Consider the following 23452-nt stretch of genomic DNA (forward strand, 5'->3'; position numbering starts at 1 on the left):
GTCATATGTCTAAATAGGTTGTGTTCCAAATTTGAAGTTGATATATATTAAAAAAAAAAAAAAAAAAAGTTACTATGGAATTTTTTTTAGGCATTATACCACAAACAGCCATCCAAAACCCATTTATTTATTTTATGCATTTTTCTGTCACAAATGTATAAAATTATCTCTCAATATTACTCCTATCACGAAATAATCACCAAATATGGAATCTTGAGACTCAGACCTTTCCAACTTTTTGTCAAGATTCTAATTTTTGTGTCAAAGGTCAGAGCTCCTGATGTGGTGTATATGTTTTGAGGTGCACTCTCGTCATAAATTAATCTATTACTGCTCTTACATAATTTTTAACAACAAGCAGTGGTAACATATCTATTTTGGAGTCTAAGAACTTTGCAATGATATATTGTTTGTCATTATTAGATTAGGATTTAATTGTAATATATTGAAGTAAACTTAGGCGTCCCGCTAGCGGGGACAGTGACAGTTAAAAATGTATTGCATAAACATGAAGTGCATTCATGAAATATACTTATTTTTGTAGGCAAGCAGTTCCTTTAAATAAAGCGAAATATGAATTTCTTGAAACAGTTAGATGATGATAGAACTGTTAGTATTGCAGTATCAGTAAATGATCTGATAATGAGAAACTAATTGAGAACAGAATGCTTAAATGACCATTAAAACCCAATAAACAATCATATAACATTCTCAGACCAATCATATATGAATTTGTTAAGGTTTATAGATTTTAAGTACAAGAAAGTCTGTCAAAATGAACACTTTAACTTATTAAAATTCTTTAATTTGAATTTAAAAAAATAAAAACAAAAAATAAAAACTTTAAAGTTTAACACCCTAAAAATTTAATAATACATTCATGTGAAAAAAAAAAAAAAAACTTTTATTGCTTCATTAAAAATAAAAAATGTATTACAAAAACAATAAAACTGAAATTGCTGCATAATCATGTTCATTGCAAAAACAGTTAGATTTACTGCTTCAGATTGTTACTGACAGCCTTTTATGCACATCATCTTATGTACAACAGTGTTATATTTCACAACATTACCTCTCCGCTTCTTATTGCTGATGGTTTTTGTGTGATCTTTGTGTGAACAGGCTAAAAAAATAAATCATTATGTTGACAACATACCCATAATAAAAAAAGAGTGACAACCAAGTGAAACCGCTTTCATTTCCAATAATACCTGTAGCTAATGCAGTAATAGTTGATCATTTCCAGTTAGAGCCAATGCCCCCAACAAGACACTCACAGAAGAACACAGTGCAGCAGATGATCAAACTCACCATTGTGACACCAACTCTCATTGTGACACACCCTCGTCATTTAAAGCCCTGATAACATGCTGCAGTGGGATAAATCTCTGACTCCATAAACTCTCTACACAGTTCTACTTGAGAAGAAGAGATGATCTGAAGGCACAACAGATGGTGAGAAAACTCTTTATGATGAAAAATAAATATATGAACAAAGTGAAAATATGGCTTTCAATTGATACATTAAAACAACTGATTTAAAAAATATATTTTAAATAAATTCAAATTCAGTGTCATAGTAATAATTTTCATGTAAAGATTTTTTACCATTTTTTTTATTGTTACCTATGTTATTACTTGTGTTATGTATACTGATCTTTGTTTTTAAGCTGAAAAAACTCAATATATCTCTAACAGGTATACACTTTCATACTTTATCTGCAGTGAAAAGACGCAAAATCGCTGAAAAACAGAAAAACCCTTTACACGTCAAAGGACATCATGAAGGCAAGTGAAGCAAAGGGAAGCAGAAAATCTCCTCTATGTGAAATTATAGCAAACATGTCTTGTGTGAAGTTGTTATCAGGACTGCCAATTTATTTACCACACATGAACCTAATGATAATAGTACTATTTTTCTTATCTTAAACTTGCAGTTTACACTATGACCTAATCAAAACTACAACACAAATAATGTTCAAAAAACACATTCACAATGGCACATGATTGCATATTGTTATTCATTGTGCACTCTTGCTGGAGAGTAAAAGGGCACATATTTTATCACCTACACAGTAAAACCTCCAGTGTTAAATCAACACTCCCAGTGTATATATAATCCACACTCATAGTGTTAAAAAAGTAACACTGAATCTGTTACGGGGCTGACGAGACGAGAGGCGTGCGGATCCATTTGCAGACTTTATTGGGCAAAGACGTGGTCGTACAGGCAGGGTCAGACAATGGCAAACAGGTATGGCAGAGACAAAACAAAGAGTAATCCTAGGGCAAGCAAAAGTCGACGATCGGCGAACAGAATCCAGTGGGCAAGGCAGAGAGATAATCCAGGGAACATGGGCGAGAATCAAACACGGGAAAACAAAGGCAAGGCTAGGCAAGGAAAGCTAACGGGACTTCGTAGAGCAGCGAAAATGCATACAATACTCGGCAACTGGGGAGAGAATGTCCAGGGTGAAATAGTGTGTGTGATTGGTGATGCTGTGTGATCAGGTGTGCATGTGATTGGTGCAATGAGATATTGGTGACAGCTGTGATCAGAGTGGGATGATGGGAATTGGAGTCCATGTGATGTGTGGTGTGAAAGTCCATGTGGTGAGCAGGTGACCTCTAGTGGTGAGTGACCGGGAGTGCAGACCAGATTCGTGACAGAGCCCCCCCCCCAAAGAGCGGCTTCCAGACGCTCCATACAGTCTATAATCCAGGAGGGAGGTGGAGCGGAGGCGGAACAGGGGAGGATGGAGGCCAGGTCCCTGTGGAAGCGGAGTGACCGGGAACCAAGGCTGAGCAGGAAGCCAGGGCAGAGTGGACGGAATTGAGGCCCACCGGGGCGCAGCAGACGGGACTGAGGTCCACCAGGGCGCACCCGACAGAACACGAGCCCACCAGGGCGGACCCGACGGAGGTTGAGCCCACCAGGGCGGACCCGACGGAGCTTGAGCCCACCAGGGCGGACCCGACGGAGCTTGAGCCCACCAGGGCGGACCAGACGGAGCTTGAGCCCACCAGGCGGACCAGGCAGGACAGAAGGTCTCCACGGCGGTGCAGAAGACCACCAGAGCCAGATAGTGGACCACCACAGCGGAGCGGGTGGAACAGGTGGAGCAGAAGACCACCAGAGCGGGGCAGACGGGCCCGAAGACCACCACGGTGGCGCAGATAGAGCAGGAGCCCACCACGACGAATCAGGAACACACAGCAGAGCCTGGGACCTAGGGAGAATGGAGACATAAGGAGGAGACAGAACATGTACAGACACAAGGACTGAGGTGGGGAACACAGAAAGTTCATTGACGGCCTTCATAGCCGTGACAGGACAGGACGAGAGTTCATTGACGGCCTTCATAGCCATGACAGGACAGAACGACAGTTCATTGACAGCCTCCATAGCCGTGACAGGACAGAACGAGAGTTCATTGACGGCCTCCATGGCCGTGACAGGACAGAACGAGAGTTCATTGACGGCCTCTCTAGCCGTGACAGGACAGGACGAGAGTTCATTGGTGGCCTCCATAGCCGTGACAGGACAGGACGAGAGTTCATTGGTGGCCTCCATAGCCGTGACAGGACAGAACGAGAGTTCATTGACGGCCTCCATGGCCGTGACAGGACAGAACGAGAGTTCATTGACGGCCTCTCTAGCCGTGACAGGACAGGACAAGAGTTCATTGGTGGCCTCCATAGCCGTGACAGGACAGAATGAGAGTTCATTGACAGCTACTGCTGACACCTCTGGAGGTTCTGCAGCAGCTGCCGCCACCTCTGGAGGTTCTACAGCAGTAACCTCAGGACACAGGAGAATGTAGTAACGGTCTCTTCGACCGCCACATAACAGGTTGAGAGTACATTACTGGGCGCCACCACCATACAAGGGGCCGAAGTGAGCACCGCCACGTCGGGAGGTTCTGCAGCATGTACCGCCACCTCTGGAGAAACTGCAGCGGGCACCATCACTTCAGGGAGTTCTGTGGTGGTGTATGCAGCCCAAACACACCAAAATGCGAACCCCATCAGGGGAAGTGTTTCAGACAGGGGAATCAGTTCAGAAACAGGAGGGTTAGAGTGAGTGAGTTTGGGGATACCAGCTGTGCGTGCAGACACCAGCGGTGAATCCCTCACACTGGATATCAGACTGGGATAACGAAAGACTGACCTTGATGATCTGAGTGTGTCAGCCTGGACGTGACCCGACTCTGGAAGGTCAGCGGAGACGTGACGCTGTGACTCTGGACGGTCAGCGGAGACGTGACGCTGTGACTCTGGACGAGCAGCTGTGCCATGCTGCTGTGACTCTGGACGAGCAGCTGTGCCGTGACTTGAGTTTAGGAGATCAGCTGAGATGTGGAGTGACTCTGGACGAGCAGCTGTGTCATGCTGCTGTGATTCTGGACGAGCAGCTGTGACGTGACTTGACTTTAGGAGATCAGCTGAGACATGAAGTGACTCTGGACGAGCAGCTGTGACGTGCTGCCGTGACTCTGGACGAGCAGCTGTGTCGTGCTGCCGTGACTCTGGACGAGCAGCTGTGTCGTGCTGCCGTGACTCTGGACGGACAGCTGTGACGTGCTGTGACTCTGGACGGACAGCTGAGAGGTGACTCAGTTGATGACGACCAACTGTGATTGGACTGGGCTCTTTAAGATCAGCTCTGACTTGGCTTGATTCGTGACGATCAACGGTGACTTGATTTAGCTTGTGAAGATCAGCAGTGTCTTGGCTTGGTTCGTGAAGATCAACGGTGACTTGACTTAGCTTGTGAAGATCAGCTGTGTCTTGGCTTGATACATGAAGATCAACGGTGACTTGACTTAGCTTGTGAAGATCAGCTGTGTCTTGGCTTGATACATGAAGATCAGCTGTGACTTGTCTCGACTTGTGAAGATCAGCTTTGACTTGGCTTGATTCGTGGCGATCAACGGTGACTTGACTTAGCTTGTGAAGATCAGCTGTGACTTGTCTCGACTTGTGAAGATCAGCTGTGTCTTGGCTTGATACATGAAGATCAGCTGTGACTTGTCTCGACTTGTGAAGATCAGTTTTGACTTGGCCTGATTTGTGAAGATCAATGGTGACTTGACTGGGCTCTTTAACATCAACTAGAACACGACGGGGTGTTGTTGTGGCCGCCATTTTGTGAACGGGCTTCGCTGTCGCGGCCACTTTGTGTGTCTGCTCCAGTGTGGCTGCTATCCAACGAGAGAGTGCGGTGTCGCGTTCCTCCTCGACACCCACAGTAAACACAGAGCCAACAGTCAATAATGCATAGTCCATAAACTGAGCTAGTGATGAACGCGGACCCTCGCGTCTAAGCTCAGATTGTAGTGGCTGAACAATGCCATCACAAAAAAACTCTATTAACAGGCAGTCCGGTAGATCAGAGTAATTTGCAATGGCTAAGAATTCGCGGATATAATTCTCCAGCGATCGCGAGCCTTGTTTAAGGGCTAACAAAATTCTCGCCGTGTCCATACCTGGTAAATGTTCGTCAGAAAAGCCGCTGGATCCTTGTTCGGCCGAGTATTCTGTTACGGGGCTGACGAGACGAGAGGCGTGCGGATCCATTTGCAGACTTTATTGGGCAAAGACGTGGTCGTACAGGCAGGGTCAGACAATGGCAAACAGGTATGGCAGAGACAAAACAAAGAGTAATCCTAGGGCAAGCAAAGGTCGACGATCGGCGAACAGAATCCAGTGGGCAAGGCAGAGAGATAATCCAGGGAACATGGGCGAGAATCAAACACGGGAAAACAAAGGCAAGGCTAGGCTAGGCAAGGAAAGCTAACGGGACTTCGTAGAGCAGCGAAAATGCATACAATACTCGGCAACTGGGGAGAGAATGTCCAGGGTGAAATAGTGTGTGTGATTGGTGATGCTGTGTGATCAGGTGTGCATGTGATTGGTGCAATGAGATATTGGTGACAGCTGTGATCAGAGTGGGATGATGGGAATTGGAGTCCATGTGATGTGTGGTGTGAAAGTCCATGTGGTGAGCAGGTGACCTCTAGTGGTGAGTGACCGGGAGTGCAGACCAGATTCGTGACAGAAGCAGTGTTAAAGTTAATGAGATAATTAGTTTAGTAATTGAGTGACGATTGAGCATTAATGAAGAACACCTGCTGTTAACAAACTGAACCATTGAAAAAAAGAGACGAAACGAGCAGAAAAACAAGATCTACAACTGACTTCAACCACGGCCTTAGATGAAATCAACACAAGATAAAAGAAGACATTAAATCTCTCAAGATCTCAGCAGAGGATGATTAAACAACTCCACAAACAGTATCACCTGCTTCACACGTTACTAACCAGATTGACTTTAGATGTTGATGTTTTAGTTTTGTTTGAATTACCATTATCGAGGTCAGTGTTTGCTTTAGTTGGGCTCTTGACCCTTGACTTAAAACATTACAGTTTCTTTGGCTGCCATAACAGCGTGTTTGTTTAGACATGTTAGTTATGGCAATCAGGTGTCGTTGGTTTGACTTCTATAAAGAAATCACCAGCATTTAGTGATGCACATAACTGGTTTCATGCAGAGCTTTGTCACTGAGTGATTAAAATTTATTTTGTTCACATAAAATATAAAGCTTGATCCATCAGTTTTAAGATTAATCTTTACCCCTTTCTCAAATTGAGCTAATCTCAATAAAATATATTGAGATTATATATTGACATATAATGGACATTATATGACCCCTTTTAACTTATGGTTGTCTTTCTGTATGCTGTAGATCTTCAATGACCCCATTCACGGTCAGATTGAGTTGCACCCCCTGCTGGTGAAAATGATTGACACTCCTCAGTTTCAGAGACTCAGGCACATCAAACAGCTGGGAACGAAATATCTGGTGTATCCCGGTGCCACTCACACTCGCTTCGAACACTCCATTGGGTATTTTTTATTTTTTTGTCCTTTTCTTCGAGGCTGGACATTTGTATAATGTTACTTAAAATACACTGATTTTCTTTGTGTGTTTGTGTGTAAGGGTGGCACATTTAGCAGGATGTCTAGTCAAGAGTCTGCAAGAGAAACAGCCGGAGCTCAACATTACCAGACAAGAGTCCCTGTGTGTTCAGATCGCTGCTCTGTGCCATGACATGGGTGAGAAGCACGAACATTCTTGTGCATATTTACTCAGAAAAGCATTAAATGAATCTTTAATGAAAGCACACAGATGTCTTTCATTTCCATTTCTTTCTTTCGTTTTTTACTTTAAGATATTATTAATAATTTTAAATATAGATAATAAGCATATTTCTAGGCCCTTTAGAGCTTTCTGAGTAACAATGTATGTTGTCAACTTTCTTTTCTTTACGGAAAACAGAGAGTTTATGGAGAACAACCTGGCCAAATCTTACAGGACACTATATTAAAACTGTCAAGTAATTGTGTACAGAAAAAAAAAAAAAAAAAAAAATGAAAAAAAGAGGAGAAAAACTGAATGACGGTTGCATGTAATTTACACTGAGATGGTTTTTGTAATCTCAAAAGACTATCAGAACCTTACGACGGCGTTTTAGTGCCACCTTAATAAATAAAAAAAATCTAAAATTACGAGATTAAAGTCGTAATATTTCGAGAATAAAGTCGAAATGTTTCGAGAATAAAGTCGAAATGTTTCGAGAATAAAGTCGAAATGTTTCGAGAATAAAGTCGAAATGTTTCGAGAATAAAGTCGAAATGTTTCGAGAATAAAGTCGAAATGTTTCGAGAATAAAGTCGAAATACTACGAGAATAAAGTCGAAATACTACGAGAATAAAGTCGAAATATTACGAGAATAAAGTCGAAATGTTTCGAGAATTTAAATCGTAGAAATTAAAGTTATAATATTTTAAGAGTATAGCCTATATTGCGCATGCAAATAGCCCGCATTGAGAGCACTGGGAGAAGTCAACTATAGAAGTTGCCAGACCACCGGAATTTATCTGAATATTGCTGCGGCCGAGCGGCCGCATCATCTTACTGGGATGTCAATTTTAAGGACTCGCGGAAACAGCTTAATATCAAGAATATGATATTTATTAACAGACTGAACAGAAACAACTGTTTATCTTAACATCAGCTCACACACTCAATCGACATTCCTTTGGGGGACGCTGCTCTCTTATTTAACCCTTTTTTAATACACTACAAATATATGTGGGATTATTAGCAGAAATCATATCATGTGTCATACTCGCGGGGACAGTATGCTTGGAAATAATATTTCATGTCTTCCATTGCATTAATTATTTGTAGTGCGCCAGCCACCCAATAGCAATTAAGCTTTTAGTGCTTTTAATATAAAACAAAGTCACAGCTTTCAAAATCAGTTTTATAACGAAACACAAATTATGTGTCTAACAATAATGTGATTTTCAAGATCTTTAATGTGGCGTGACATATCGCTGTATTTATGTGAATTAGTTCATAAAATTATTGTGAAAATTCCACCACCTGCTCCGCAAAAACATCTGTGGCGTCCAAACCTTCATTCCTCACATAGCCTGTTTAATTAAACAGCAATAAAACGTTATAAAAGTTGAAGTGGACTCAAATTTGTTAACATACTTTATATTGTTGTCTTTTCTGCTGTAAACGTTAAGTAACTATTCACAAACTGTTTTATTCATGATATACTGTAAATGAGGAAATAATTTTTAACGTCTTCCATTCATTATTTGTAGCGTGCCAGCCAACCAGTAATCGCAACAATTGTGTGCTTTGTTGCTTTTACACACAGCTCAGATTTCAAATTATGCCAGTTTTATAACGAAATGCAAATTATAAATGTGTTTTTGCTCTTCATTTCAAGCTTATAGCAAGATATAAATTGAAGGAACATCATAAGGCATGAAAAAAAAAAAAACAGTTTAGCCTAATTTATAATAAAAATAATGTCTCGTCGTTCGTTATTGTAATCGGAAAGATGACTGACTCAGATGCCGCTTGACAAACACATTATTACAATATAGCTATATTGTTTGTATTTCGCTATAAAACTGACAGATTTTGAAAACTGAGATCTCCCGGTGCTCCAATTCCTGGCCATCTGCATGAGCAAAAGGCTATAGCCTATCTCAAAATATTATAACTATATCATCTTTATTCTCAAAACATTTCGACTTTATTCTCGAAACATTTCGACTTTATTCTCGAAACATTTCGACTTTATTCTCGAAACATTTTGACTTCATTCTCGTAGTGTTTTGACTTTATTCTCGAAATTTTGACTTTATTCTCGTAGTGTTTCCACTTTATTCTCGTCATATTTCGACTTTATTCTCGAAATTCCGACTTTATTCTCGTAGTCTTTCGACTTTATTCTCGAAATATTACGACTTTAATCTCGTAATCTTAGATTTTTTACATTTTTTAACGAGGCACTAAAACGCCGTCGTAGAACCTAACTAAACCTGATAAAAAAAACCTCTTTCTGGCCAGTATCTGGATTTAAAGTCACCTAGCAAACCAGATGCATCTAGAAGAGTGTGATTGATACATTTTATGCTCATGTTATCTTTTTTTGCTCATTCAGGTCACGGTCCGTTCTCTCATTTGTTTGATAGCATGTTCATCCCTGATGTTCAGCCTGGTAAGAGCCTAATTTTTTTTCCCCCTTTGATGATTTCATTGATTTTATTGGTTGTGTAGAGATTTCAGGAACCTCTGAGGCCATGTAAATTCAGATAGAGAATTCTGTGGTGTACGTCACCGCATTGGGAGAAGAACCAGATTCCCTCCACTGGCCCTTATCAATCATGGCCTTCCAGTAATCCCCATTGTAAGGCTCCACCCGCTAGCCCAAACAACGGAATCCAGCGGCCTGGACGAAGGTTGAACGCGTATTCGGTCTTTTACTTGCGCTTCTGAATTTATCAGGATCTAGTTTCAATTTTAGTCTAACTCCGTGCTTGATCTGACTCCAATTTCAAGTGATCATTAAATTTAGACTAATTAAAAATTGATCACAAATATCGCTTATATATTTAATTTAGATATTTGATTATTCTCGACATACCATATTTTCAATTATCCGTTCACTGGGGACCTAATGTCTCTTTTGAGCCTATAGCGTCGGCCGAAGCGCCGGTCTCACGATCACAAACTCGCCAGTCCGATGTTAGTCAGAGGATGCAGGTAGACTAATACCTAGTTGTCTGCCGCCAACTGCTTGCTTATGACAAAAAGCGTAGTTTATTTAGTCTTTTCCCGTACAACTTGCTAGCACCAGTGATAGACAGAAATCTGAGGTCTCCGATGACGTGCCTACTGCTCCGTTCATTCATGAGCCTTCAGTTTGACCTATCCTGGCCGTAGATTTGCGGTAACAAAAGCCTCCTCACAGTCTAATAGTCATAATGATTTCAAGACAGTTCAGAATAAATCAAATATAACAATTTATTATTAGTCAGGTAAACGTGTCGTGCCAATTACATAAAACAATAAGCCAATTCAAAAATAAGAAAATACATAATATCAGTTGTTCAAAGATGAATCTAAGAGTAAAATGTTTACCTGGCTTCAAGAAGAAGATACATAGTATGGAACATATTAAATACCCTCCACACTACGGGCTGATCTGACTACAAATCGCCCCGACTTATTTGCAACTTTCCCTTAAATACTACCAGAACAAAAGGCCCATAAACATTTATTCTCTGCCCCAAAACAGATTAGATCTATGTATGGGGGATGAGAAGCCTCTCTAGGAGCTGTTCTCGTGCCCCAAATGGTCACACCTGTAGAGCAATGTTTATCAGGTTTTGAAAGGAGACCGCCCACAACAGAAGCACAGAGTTAACTTAAGTTTCCAATATTTCCCATAATATAAGTGACTGCTGTGAAATTGAGACCAGTTTACCCATCGCACGAGACCTTTAAAATGATACCAAACATGAAGGGAAAACAACAGGTTCACAAGATACATGATATGTGGTATTTGCATATTCTTAATGAACTTTGAGTGAACCCTTTTGGGGAGAAAGAGGGAGATGCAGAGATGGCAGGGTGAGGAAGGGGGTCATAAATGATCAAAGAAGATAAGTTAGGTTAGGGTGGTGTTGTCTGTTCTCTTTGGAGATCTTTTGTTGTCTTTGGAGATCTCTTCTCCAGGTTAGTTTCATGGCTTTATTGCATGGTATCTGTGAGTTCCTGAGTTAATTTCGTAAAGGAAATAATTTCACTCCCTACAGTCCATCCCTTGGTGCCTTGGGACAAACGTTGAGTGGTACCTAAGGTACCATAAGGAAATTATTTCCGTATGACGTTCATTACTGCCAAAGTCTTTGCAGAGTGGGCAGCACTAGTTGATACATGCAGGAGCAGAGTGGTCACCTGAAAGAACAGCATTAAGGCAGGTTGAGGAAAACACTGCAGAAATCACATCAGTGACATGCCCAGTCTTTTGAGCGTAAGCCTTTGTTGCTGCAGTCTTTTGGTCAGGTGTGTTTCCACCTGCACTGGCTGTGATGGTAATCAGTCTGTAGGATTACTTCTTGTATCAGGTCCGTTGAGTTGATCAAGCAAGTTGAAAGTGTCCTTCTATTCTGGGGAAACATCTGTGTCCAGTGCCGTCCTCCCCAGGATGTTTATCTGACCCACTGAGAAGCCTTCAGTCACCTTCAGGTAGAAGGTGTGATTTGCCGGATTTGTCAGATCTCCATAGGTGAAGGAATCATTTCACTGATGATGCTCCAATACATGCGAGACATCTAAACAACTTCTGAATGACCATGCAATAACTAAACACTCATGACTTTGGTGATGTTGTGGGATGAAAAGAGGGTTATAAGATATACAAAAATACACAAAATAACAATCAAGTCAAAAGTGCGAGTGGTAAATAAGGTCTCCATTTTTCAGAGTCAAATATTTAGTGGACAGGTCCCATTCGGTTGCCAGATTGTTTATTACCACTAAATAATGTAATTTTGGATTTAGGTTTTTGGTCTGGGTGAATAAAAGGAAGTAGCAAAATCAGTATAACCAGTATATTTACCAGTGGTATGCATAATTAAAATATGTCACATAATTAAACATAAAAATATACAATTTCATAATTACCATTATAAAATTGTCTATATTGTTTTAATTGCGAAGCATTAATGCAAACCTAAGGTTTCAGCTAGGTCAATCAGAGAATGAAATTAACAGAAAGATTTAAAATCTGTAGTTCAACTTTTTCAATCATTCTCTGTGCATTTGATGTGCAGACTAAGTCACACTTGATAATGTAAGTTTGAGTGTTCATATCAGATCTCATTTATTTGGATACATTTGCCTTGCCATTAGACATATGCTGCAAACTAGTGGGCCCCCTAGTTCACAACAATGCCAATGATTGGACATGATAAATATTTTGTCCTAAGAGACCAGCTGTATTGCTGAATACTGTAGGTCTCATCTTAGAATTTATAAACAGAATTTGAATCAATTTATGTGTGACTGTAGCCATGCAAGTCCTATGCACATTACAGTGTTTACATACAGTACGTTCATAAGACCATACAATTTGCACAAGGTTTTAAAATTGCAAAAATGTTTGCCATCATTGAAATGAAATTATAAAAAAAATAATTTCCTTTGACCTATATGTATGAAGTCAATAATGCTTGATAGGTTTGAATGCTGTGAGTAGTTTAGACCTGGATGTTCTTATGTTCAATACCTAGTAAGCATATTGTGCAGTTGCAATAATGAAAGTGTGTTCTGTATGCTGGTGTGTATGCTGGTGTGTAGGAGATGGGTGATGTCTGGCCTACCATAATCTGTGTTGTATAATTTTTGTTCCGGCAATACACCGGGAGGTCATGTAACTATGTATGTATTGCTATGAGATGTGAATGACCCCTTGAAGTATCTACACCCCCGTCTCCTTGTTGTGTGCGTGCAAGTTGTTGTAGGTGGGACCAGACACCCTTGTGGAGTTTGTCCCTCAGAGATGACAGCAGTCAGTCTGAAAGGGAAACAGACAGAGAGAAAAACAGCCTAATCTTGAGCCTTTTCACAATTTGCTTGAAGACTGGTGGATCTTAATTTTCCTGTAATGGCCACAGCCATACAGTTGTTGCAGATGGTTGTGGTCCAAGATTGCATATCACCAGGAGCAAATTTGTTTTAGTTTACAAAGACATATATCATTATCATGATCATGTTTTGAAAACAAAAGTCCAAAATAAACCGTGTTAATGGTCAGATCTGGAAGCTAGTGTTTCAGCACCGTCTAAGCATGTTGCACCTTAAGCGGCTGCTACAGCTGAGTTTACACAGTCTGCTGTGTTACAGGCATCATGACACCCAGATCTGCTGGGAAATTTAACTTCTAAATGCTACTGTTTACATTAGTCCGATCTGTTTTCAGGGCATTAGCTTGCCAGTTCTGGTGCTGCAATGTTAGCTTAGCAATTAATATTTTCTTATTCTCTTCATAAATTTGACCATTTCCATCTCTGCAGTCTGTGAAGACTTGTGAATTTCTGCCTGATTTTAACATTACACACAACTTTAATCACATGTCCAGTAAAAATGAGTTCTCTGATCAGATTCCATATGCGCTGTCCTTCCCAGAGAGGAATGGTTTAGTTTGCTAACACTTGCGCCACTGTGTTTGTGGTTTTGTTGCAAATGAAAAAGACAAAACTTATACCTTCCCTTGTTACTGGGTTGCAAATCAATGAAATCAAATTTAAAACATCTTATGGCCTTGGATGGATTTGGCCTATTCAAGATATTGCAATCAGATTAGCAAATTCTGGACATGTTATTTTTTCTCCTTGAAGATTCTTACACAAATAGAAGATAAAGAAGCTCTTTCTCATTAGTTTGATCATTATTCCTTCCATTTTCCTTTCTAACAATTCTTGCTTCTCACCACCTTCTGTGTTTTTTTCCAATCTTCCAACACTAACAGTGCTCCCAACTTCTTTCTACGTACACATTCCCTCTTTCTACATTCTGATCATTCCTCTTATTCTTCTACAACTTTTTTTCTTCTTCTAAATTAATGTTGAATCATCATGAGATTAAGGCCATGCCTGGCCATTGTAATATAATATATTATAAGGTTGTTATAATATGAGTTATATTACATTAAAAATAGTATAAATTAGAATACATTTATTACTGGTCTCTGGAGGGCTTTCTGAGCAACTTGTTTAGAATGATTGGTTATCATCTCACTGATCTTTTTGAAGATTTGTCTCTGTGGCCACAGTAGTCCTGACATGTGCATCGTGTGCACAGAAGCAGGCCAAACTGGAAGCCAGTTGTGGATTGTGCTGCTGTAAACATTCAATGAACTGCAAGCACTTACTGAGGGCACAGACCATTGCTCAATCTGAAGATTTTTGTGACTACAATCATGGGATTGGACACAATTTTCTTATGATTATGAGCTAAGACGTCACTAACTTGATTATCTTGAGAATCTCTTTGAGTATAAGAAAGTTTGGGGGTTGGGCACACCGAGAGCAAATGCAAATGCAAAGTACACATGTTGCTTTAGATTTATGGCCTCTTCATGTTTGTCTGTCTGCTTAAAGACAAAGACTAAGAATCAAACAAATGTGTAGTGATTTTAGTCAAATCTAAAATAAAACCAATCTATAGGCTGTATTTGTCAAGACTGAGCTTTGAACAGTGTTGTTGAGCCAAATATTGTGATCTCAGATATTTTCAATATATTTAATTTGATTAATTTGACTGTTTGACTAATTCTCCCAAAGGATAAGTAGTGCATGTCTTCTGAATGGGTTTAACCATCAGGCCTGGCTACAAGCCTCATCAAAATTGTCATTATGTGCATTTCATTAGATTTTGAATTTCTAATGTCTCTTCATTTTACAGTGACCGAGACTTCTGCATGGAAGAAGCAGTTCTCTCGGATTGAGACATATTGTTGACCAGATTAGAGTTTCTTTTAAAGTTCTCAGATTTTTAATTTCATTGCTCTGTCTTGCCCAACTTCACTTTCACATACAAAAGATTCCAGTGAGAAATTAATTATCTTATCTAATCACAATTCCTCTTAAATTCTTTGCACACAAATGTTTGCTTTTCAAATGTGGCAAAGTTATTATTGTAAGGCCAATAGACAATAGTGACAGGAAATTATTCATCTCAGAATTTAGGTTGCAATTTACAGCCCTCTGTTGAGCACCAGAATAAAATTTGGATGATGTTATTCCAATTTTAATTTTGGTTCAAGAGACTTCGTTCCTCATCTACTCTGCTGCTATCATGTCCCTGTCGAATCATATGGTTTTGTCTAATTCTTATTCCCACCGGATTTCTACGGTCTCCGGTCTAATGATGAGTATTCCGACTCATTCTACAAATGTGTCTATATGGGGTGCGTTTAAACTTTCCCTCAATAATTATAAAAAGGTAAATAAGAAGTGACTTACCGCAGCAGCTGGAGACAAGCAAGGAGAAGCTCAAACCTCTTTCCGGAGCTTTTTTAGACATTGCGCTGAAAAGACCCTCGCCAATATGAAACGGGAGATCACGGAAGGGACAGTCACCAACTGTAAGGCTCCACCCGCTAGCCCAAACAACGGAATCCAGCGGCCTGGACGAAGGTTGAACGCGTATTCGGTCTTTTACTTGCGCTTCTGAATTTATCAGGATCTAGTTTCAATTTTAGTCTAACTCCGTGCTTGATCTGACTCCAATTTCAAGTGATCATTAAATTTAGACTAATTAAAAATTGATCACAAATATCGCTTATATATTTAATTTAGATATTTGATTATTCTCGACATACCATATTTTCAATTATCCGTTCACTGGGGACCTAATGTCTCTTTTGAGCCTATAGCGTCGGCCGGCGCGGTCTCACGATCACAAACTCGCCAGTCCGATGTTAGTCAGAGGATGCAGGTAGACTAATACCTAGTTGTCTGCCGCCAACTGCTTGCTTATGACAAAAAGCGTAGTTTATTTAGTCTTTTCCCGTACAACTTGCTAGCACCAGTGATAGACAGAAATCTGAGGTCTCTGATGACGTGCCTACTGCTCCGTTCATGCATGAGCCTTCAGTTTGATCTATCCTGGCCGTAGATTTGAGGTAACCAAAGCCTCCTCACAGTCTAATAGTCATAATGATTTCAAGACAGTTCAGAATAAATCAAATATAACAATTTATTATTAGTCAGGTAAACGTGTCGTGCCAATTACATAAAACAATAAGCCAATTCAAAAATAAGAAAATACATAATATCAGTTGTTCAAAGATGAATCTAAGAGTAAAATGTTTACCTGGCTTCAAGAAGAAGATACATAGTATGGAACATATTAAATACCCTCCACACTACGGGCTGATCTGACTACAAATCGCCCCGACTTATTTGCAACTTTCCTTAAATACCACCAGAACAAAAGGCCCATAAACATTTATTCTCTGCCCCAAAACAGATTAGATCTATGTATGGGGATGAGAAGCCTCTCTAGGAGCTGTTCTCGTGCCCCAAATGGTCACACCTGTAGAGCAATGTTTATCAGGTTTTGAAAGGAGACCGCCCACAACAGAAGCACAGAGTTAACTTAAGTTTCCAATATTTCCCATAATATAAGTGACTGCTGTGAAATTGAGACCAGTTTACCCATCGCACCGAGACCTTTAAAATGATACCAAACATGAAGGGAAAACAACAGGTTCACAAGATACATGCTATGTGGTATTTGCATATTCTTAATGAACTTTGAGTGAACCCTTTTGGGGAGAAAGAGGAGATGCAGAGATGGCAGGGTGAGGAAGGGGTCATAAATGATCAAAGAAGATAAGTTAGGTTAGGGTGGTGTTGTCTGTTCTCTTTGGAGATCTTTTGTTGTCTTTGGAGATCTCTTCTCCAGGTTAGTTTCATGGCTTTATTGCATGGTATCTGTGAGTTCCTGAGTTAATTTCGTAAAGGAAATAATTTCACTCCCTACACCATCCACTTGATTGGCTCTATGACTCTCTCTCCTCTCCACCTGTGGCTGGTGTGTGGTGAACGCATTGGCGCCGTTGTCCTGTGGCTGCTGTCGCATCATCCAAGTGGATGCTGCACACTGGTGGTGGTTGAGGAGAGACCCCCCCCACCCCACCCCCACCGCCCACCGCCCCACCCACATCCCACATGATTGTAAAGCGCTTTGGATGTACAGCAATACACAATAAAGCGCTATATAAATGCATCATTCATTCATTCATCACCAGGCAAAGATTATGGGACAACACTGGGGTTTTACACAAGATGATAAGGGGTTAACACAGGACAGGTGAAGGTGATTAAACGTCATGGTACAAACAAGGGTAACTATGAGACCAAACAGGGACTAAAAAGGTTCATAATTGATGAATACATCGGAACCTAGAAAAGTAACTTATCAACTTTTCTGTATAATAAATGCATGTCACCTTTTTAGTCCTGTAATGTCTTGGTCCATTTTCTCATTGGTTTGATGAACTAATTATTTTATTTGAACTAGGCCAAAGAAAGATGATGCTCAAATGCCTTTTTATTGTTGTTACCTATAAAACATACAATAGCATAATGTGTGTGTGAACAAAGGGTAAACATGCCTTGCATAACCTTTAAAATATTTTGTTTTCACTTCTCAGATGACAAATGGGAGGTAATATTCATAACATTCCCACATACTTGTATAGCTAATGGCCAATTAGTCAAACCTGTTGAAAAATATTTTTTTTTACTAAACTGTAAATGTACTACTGGCACATACTGATGTGTCTTTACTTCTAAAATATATTCATGATTAAAAATAAATAAATAAATAAATAATAATAATAAAAATTACTAAGCAAAGTTTTGGAGTTTGTGTGTACAGAATCATTATACTGTTTTATATTTATGATCATCTTCTCCAGCACGAGGAGGTATCTGTTAAGATGTTTCACTGCATGAGAAAGAAAAATGGACTGGACAAAGTGATGAAGGACTGTGGATTGAATCTACACGAAGACATCACATTTATTGAGGAATTAATTCTGAAAGGACAAAAGGATGGCCAGGTAAAATGTGTTTAAGCTGCTGTTTCAGCATGTATCATGATACAGTGTCTAAGATCAATATATTTTCTATCTTTCAGTGGTCAATGAGAGGCAGAGATGAAGCCAAATCCTTCCTGTATGAGATTGTGGCAAATAAAGTGAACGGCATTGATGTGGACAAATGGGACTATTTGGCTCGGTAAGTACTATTTGAATGGGCTGTTTAAATGGTAATATTATTATTATAAACTGTGGCTTGCAGTCTTTAGGCTTGCATTTTGACTGTAAACATGAGTTCATTGTACATAGGATTTTAGCCATTTTTGCTAAGCTTTGTTGTTGTTGTTCTTGTGTAACTCTAGTACTAAAATTTGCCATCAGATAAACTTTCCAAATGTGGCTCATTTTAAATGAATTATTGGTCCATGGGTTGTTGCGTAGCTTAATTCCTCTCTTATTTTACACACAGAGACTGTCATTATCTCGGCATTCCATGTGGTTTTGACAATCAGCGCCTGCTGAAATCTGCTCGGTGTGTGAGATGAATGGAAGAAAACACATCTGCTTCAGAGACAAGGTGCCTGATAAATCACTTTTCATTTACACAGAGACAGTAAAAGTGAAGGGATTGTAGAATATACAAGTTAAATTGTTTTGAAACAATCCACAATAAGTAGGTAAATAGGTAATAGGCAAGGGTCACTTCACTGAGTAAAAACAAGCATGTATGGAAATAATTTACTTAAAGTCTTTGGGGGGAAAAAGAGCTGAATTGCAGTAATTGAAAAAAAAAAAAATGCATTGCATTAACAGTCCAGTCAACAATTTGATCTCACAGTGATGTCACCATGATGTCACAGGATACTCATGATGAGGTCACAATGTGAGGTAACAGTGAGTTAAAAGTGTAACCTCACAGCGCCCTCACTGTGTGCTCATACTAATGTGAGGTCAAAGTGCACTCACTGCGCAGAGACTAGGTACCCAGCATGCATTGCAGCGTGCAGCTTTTGACTGTCACCATTGTTGTGATTCATACACTGATTCTTGATGTCTCTCTTTGTTTTTAAATGACACCATAGTTCAAAATGTTTGTGAATTATGCTTTTAAAATAATTCATAAGTTACACTGTGTGACCCTATACTGTATAATCAAAAAGCTGTTATAATTAAAACGTTCAGATTAATAACACTTCAAACACAGTTACAGCAGCCCAAAAAAATATAATGTTATAAAGTCAAGGGTCAAGAGCCCAACTAATCACTTTGATGGTAACATCAAACGAAACAATAAAACATCTAATTCTCAATAAGTGCTTTTGTAGATGTCAGAAATAAAGTCAGTCTGGTTAGTAATGAGTGGAGCAGGTGATGCTGTTTGTGGAGTTGTTTAATCATTCTCTGCTGAGATCATGAGAGATTTAATGTATTCTTTTATTTCAGTTGATTTCATCGAAGGCTGTGTCTGGAAGTCAGTTGTATGTTTGGAGAAGGTTCTTATAACAGAAATCTGTTAGCTGGGCGTGCACTCGTGAGCTCATCATGTGAGAGCACTGTGATATCTCTGTGATAGTGTTGAGAAACAGGAAGTAGAATGATGCTGATATTTGAACTGCCTCCTCTCAACCTGCTCAACATTTTGAATTCACAATGAGTTCACATATTACTCACACTGTGAGGATCACCGTATGAGAATGGCGTGATGTCACTGTGATCATCGCGTGATCTCACATGTTGACTGGGAGTGCTTGCATTTAATGCATTGTATTTTCAGGACTTGCATTTTAGGGGCTGAAATCCACAAACATTTTGATTATTAAAAATTCAACATTCTATTCACCTCCCAGACTTAATTTCCAAAATATTCAGACTGTTTAAAAATATGACCTAGAATCAAAATCAGAAAGCTTTATTGCCAGGAATTTGGAATTTTGTTTAGTGACATAAGCTTCCAGTACACAGAGACAACAACAACATACAGACAATAAAAATAAGATGAGAATAAAATTTACACATATGTAAATATAAATAGACAAAAATTGAAAAATAAATTGAACAATAAATAAATTGTATGTACAGTTGTGCTATAGATGATAGAATGGAATAGAATGGAATGAGATGCAGGGATGTGCTAGGATGGAGGTGATAACAAATAAATATAAGGTTATTGCACATTTTTATTGCATAATGTAGGGAATATTTAACTGTTCTTGTGCCTGGCTGTCCTGGTATTTGGGGCTCTGTAGTGCCGGCAAGATGGCAAAAGTTCAAAAAGGGGGTGACTTGGATGTGAGGGATCCAGAGTGATTTTCTGAGCCGTTTTCCTCATTCTGGATGCATACAGTTCTTGAAGGGTGGGCAGGGGAGCACCAGTGATCCTTTCAGCAGTCCGAACCATTCTCTGTAATTCTCACAATAACACAGTTTCACTTGTTTGTCAGAAATGCATGTTCTTTTCTGTGCAAAAACCCATAAACCTTTTATTAACAATGCTACTTCTTTTCAAAATAAAAATGGTGTCTTGAATGAAAGTTGGCTTATTGTTTTTATTTTATTTTATTTTATTTATTTATTTTTATGTACATTTCACTGTTTCAGTCGGTGGTCTAGTTTGTGTCTCTCTGTTTCTCTCACAGGTGGCTGAGAATGTTTACGGCATGTTTCACACCAGATGCACTCTTCATCGTCAAGCCCTTCAGCACAAGATCGGCTACATCATTGACGTCAAGTGGGTTTTGTGTGTTTATTTTGTTCATTCTTCTGCATGCACCATGATATTTCTTTAGGTTTTACTGTTATTTACAGCTGTATGCTTGTTTCCATACATTAGGATCAAGGATGCACTTGTACTAGCTGATGGCAAGCTGATGATCTCAAAAGCCAAAGACAACATGCTGGAATACACCGAACTCACAGGTCAGCCAATGGATGAGTAGAAATTTTATTTTAAGAAGTAGCAAGGAAGGAAGACCTACACATTTGACTTATATATCTCAAACATTTTTTCAGTCAGGACCACTAAAGTCAAATATTTCTGATATATCAAATATTACTGATCATCTGAAGCATCTGAAGTTATCCACCATTTAATAGAAAGACAGCTGAAGGGAGGGTTTATTTTACTCTCATGACCCTCCTCAACTAATGTGATACTTGATTTCGCTTTTGTATTAAATTAATAGTTTGTATGTTATACAACTTTGCAAGTTATACTAATATTCTATTGACCCCTTCATTTTCCCTTCTCGTTTAAAAGATCACATTCTTGATGAAATCTTGAACCAGCCAGATACACGTTTATTTGTTGGAGAGGCCAGACTAATTAAAACTGAATTGAAGGTACCTTAATTTCTGCTAATAGTTAAACAGTCCAATAATAATAAAAAATATATATATATATACTTTGTGTGAATGATAACCAGTGCGCATTAACATATTGGTATTAACAGCATCAGGTAAATATTTTGCCAATTTCTAGTAACAGTATACAGCATGATGTATTATTCCCTGTATATATTGTATTTACTTATTTATTATATACACATGTATGAGCCCCAGAAAACACTTTTGTTTACACAGTGACAAAACATTTATTTGCTTAGCAGAATTGTTTATATGAGAACATGCTTATTTTGATGAATGTTTAAAAATATCTAAACATGCAAAATTCTTCAATTTATGCATATGTGCAATGTGTATGTAATGTGTGTGTGTGTATATATATATATATATATATATACACTGTAAAAAATGCTGTAAAATTTACAGTAACTTACTGGCAATTTTGGTTGCCAGTAAGACTGTAAATTTACAAGAGTACTGTAAATCAATAATTACAATTGTACTGTAAAAATACAGCAAACTCTTGCATGCTGTAAAATTGTTGTGATGGTGTGAACATTTGATAGACTTATTTCATTTGATTCTACTAAGAAGGAACATTTCTTAATATAAAACTGCAAACACTTAATTTATAATAGTAAAGTTACTAAAAACATGACTTTAACTCAAATCGTTGCAATTTATCATAAGCAATAGCACACATGCATGTGGTAAAGCACTTAACAAAGAGATCATCACTGTATCAGCAACTCTACAGTTACTGTCTTTAAATAAAGCAGCAGAACATCAGTGTTTGTGGCTCATCATTGACTGAAGCACAGGCTCTACTCTCCACCACAATGGTGATCCACAAAACTAAATTAAACTAATAGATCTCTCTTGTGCAAAATAATACAGTTCAGTTAAATATTTACTCTCCTTATAGATAACACCTGCTGTTATCAAGCAGAATCACTGAATGAAAGAGAAACAAGAGCTACAACTGACTTCAGCCACAGCCTTAGATGAACTCAAATGAAATACAAGACATCATTAAATCTCTCAAGATCTGATTAAACAACTCCACAAACAGCATTACCAGCTTCACACATTACAATTTGACTTTATTTCTGTCATATGTCTATACAAATAATTTGAGAATTAACAGAAGTTTATTTGTTTTATTGAAAACGTTTCGTTTGACCTCACCATTGTGGCAATCAGGGCTTGCTTTAGTTGGGCTCTTAACCATCAAGTTTTAATCTTAGTTTTTATTTTGGCTGCTGTAACTGCGTTTGTAGAGCACTTTTGTTATAGCGTGAATAGCCAGGAAAATGTGTGGTTACGTGCTTGTGATTGACTATTGATAATGATGTTATCGTTATTTAGTGGTTTGATTCACTGATCTCATTCAGAGGCTGATCTTTAAAGACATGGTGTGGATTTTTTATTTGTTAGTTTGGTGTTGTTTACAGCTGCTATATGACCAGATTGATAAGATGACAAACTGCTACTGAAAAATTTAAAAATGTCTTATACACAAAACTTTTAGTACTACGGCAGCAATTAGACACACACAGACATCAAGAATCAGTGTATGAATCTCAACAACGGTGACAATCAAAACCAGTTTCTCCAAGTCTTGACTGGAAACAAAACATCTAATTCTTGCAATGTTTTTGAGATGATAGTATGCTGATTTAGTTACTGCTTTGACATAACTACTAAAACTAAGGTCTGTCTCCAGAAACACCCCAAGATTTTTGACTTGGTTTTCAGTTGATTGACCCCTAGAGTCAAGGTATGCATTCACCTTGAGAACTTCATCTTTGTTTCCAAATGCAATGACTTCAGTTTTCTCCTTATTTAACTGAAGAAAGTTCTGGGACATCCAACAGTTTATTTCATCAATGCATTGGCAGAGGGAGTCAATGGGGCTGTAGTCATTTGGAGATAAGGCTAGGTAAATCTGTGTATCATCAGCATAGCTGTGATAGGCAATTTTGGTTCCTTCTCATTATTTGACTTAGTGGGAGCATATACAGGCTAAACAAGAGCGGTGCAAGAATTGAGCCTTGTGGGACTCCGCATGTCATGGACGTCCACTTAGACTTATGCTCTCCTATACTCACATAA

At 38.9% G+C, this 23452-nt stretch overlaps 1 protein-coding gene across 1 annotated transcript; it reads left to right on the forward strand.

The window, feature by feature from the left end:
• The first annotated feature begins 1255 nt into the window (after nt 1-1255).
• Nucleotides 1256-20931, forward strand: LOC131536401 (deoxynucleoside triphosphate triphosphohydrolase SAMHD1-like). The gene is given in 12 exon segments (XM_058769290.1): nt 1256-1315; nt 1414-1455; nt 6750-6910; nt 7005-7120; nt 9539-9595; nt 17606-17619; nt 17873-18016; nt 18094-18194; nt 18465-18526; nt 18529-18572; nt 20632-20723; nt 20826-20931. Coding segments are annotated over 12 exon segments (999 nt in total).
• Nucleotides 20932-23452: the final 2521 nt, after the last annotated feature.

Source organism: Onychostoma macrolepis, chromosome 01 (assembly GCF_012432095.1).
Source record: "Onychostoma macrolepis isolate SWU-2019 chromosome 01, ASM1243209v1, whole genome shotgun sequence".
Classification (NCBI taxonomy): domain Eukaryota; kingdom Metazoa; phylum Chordata; class Actinopteri; order Cypriniformes; family Cyprinidae; genus Onychostoma; species Onychostoma macrolepis.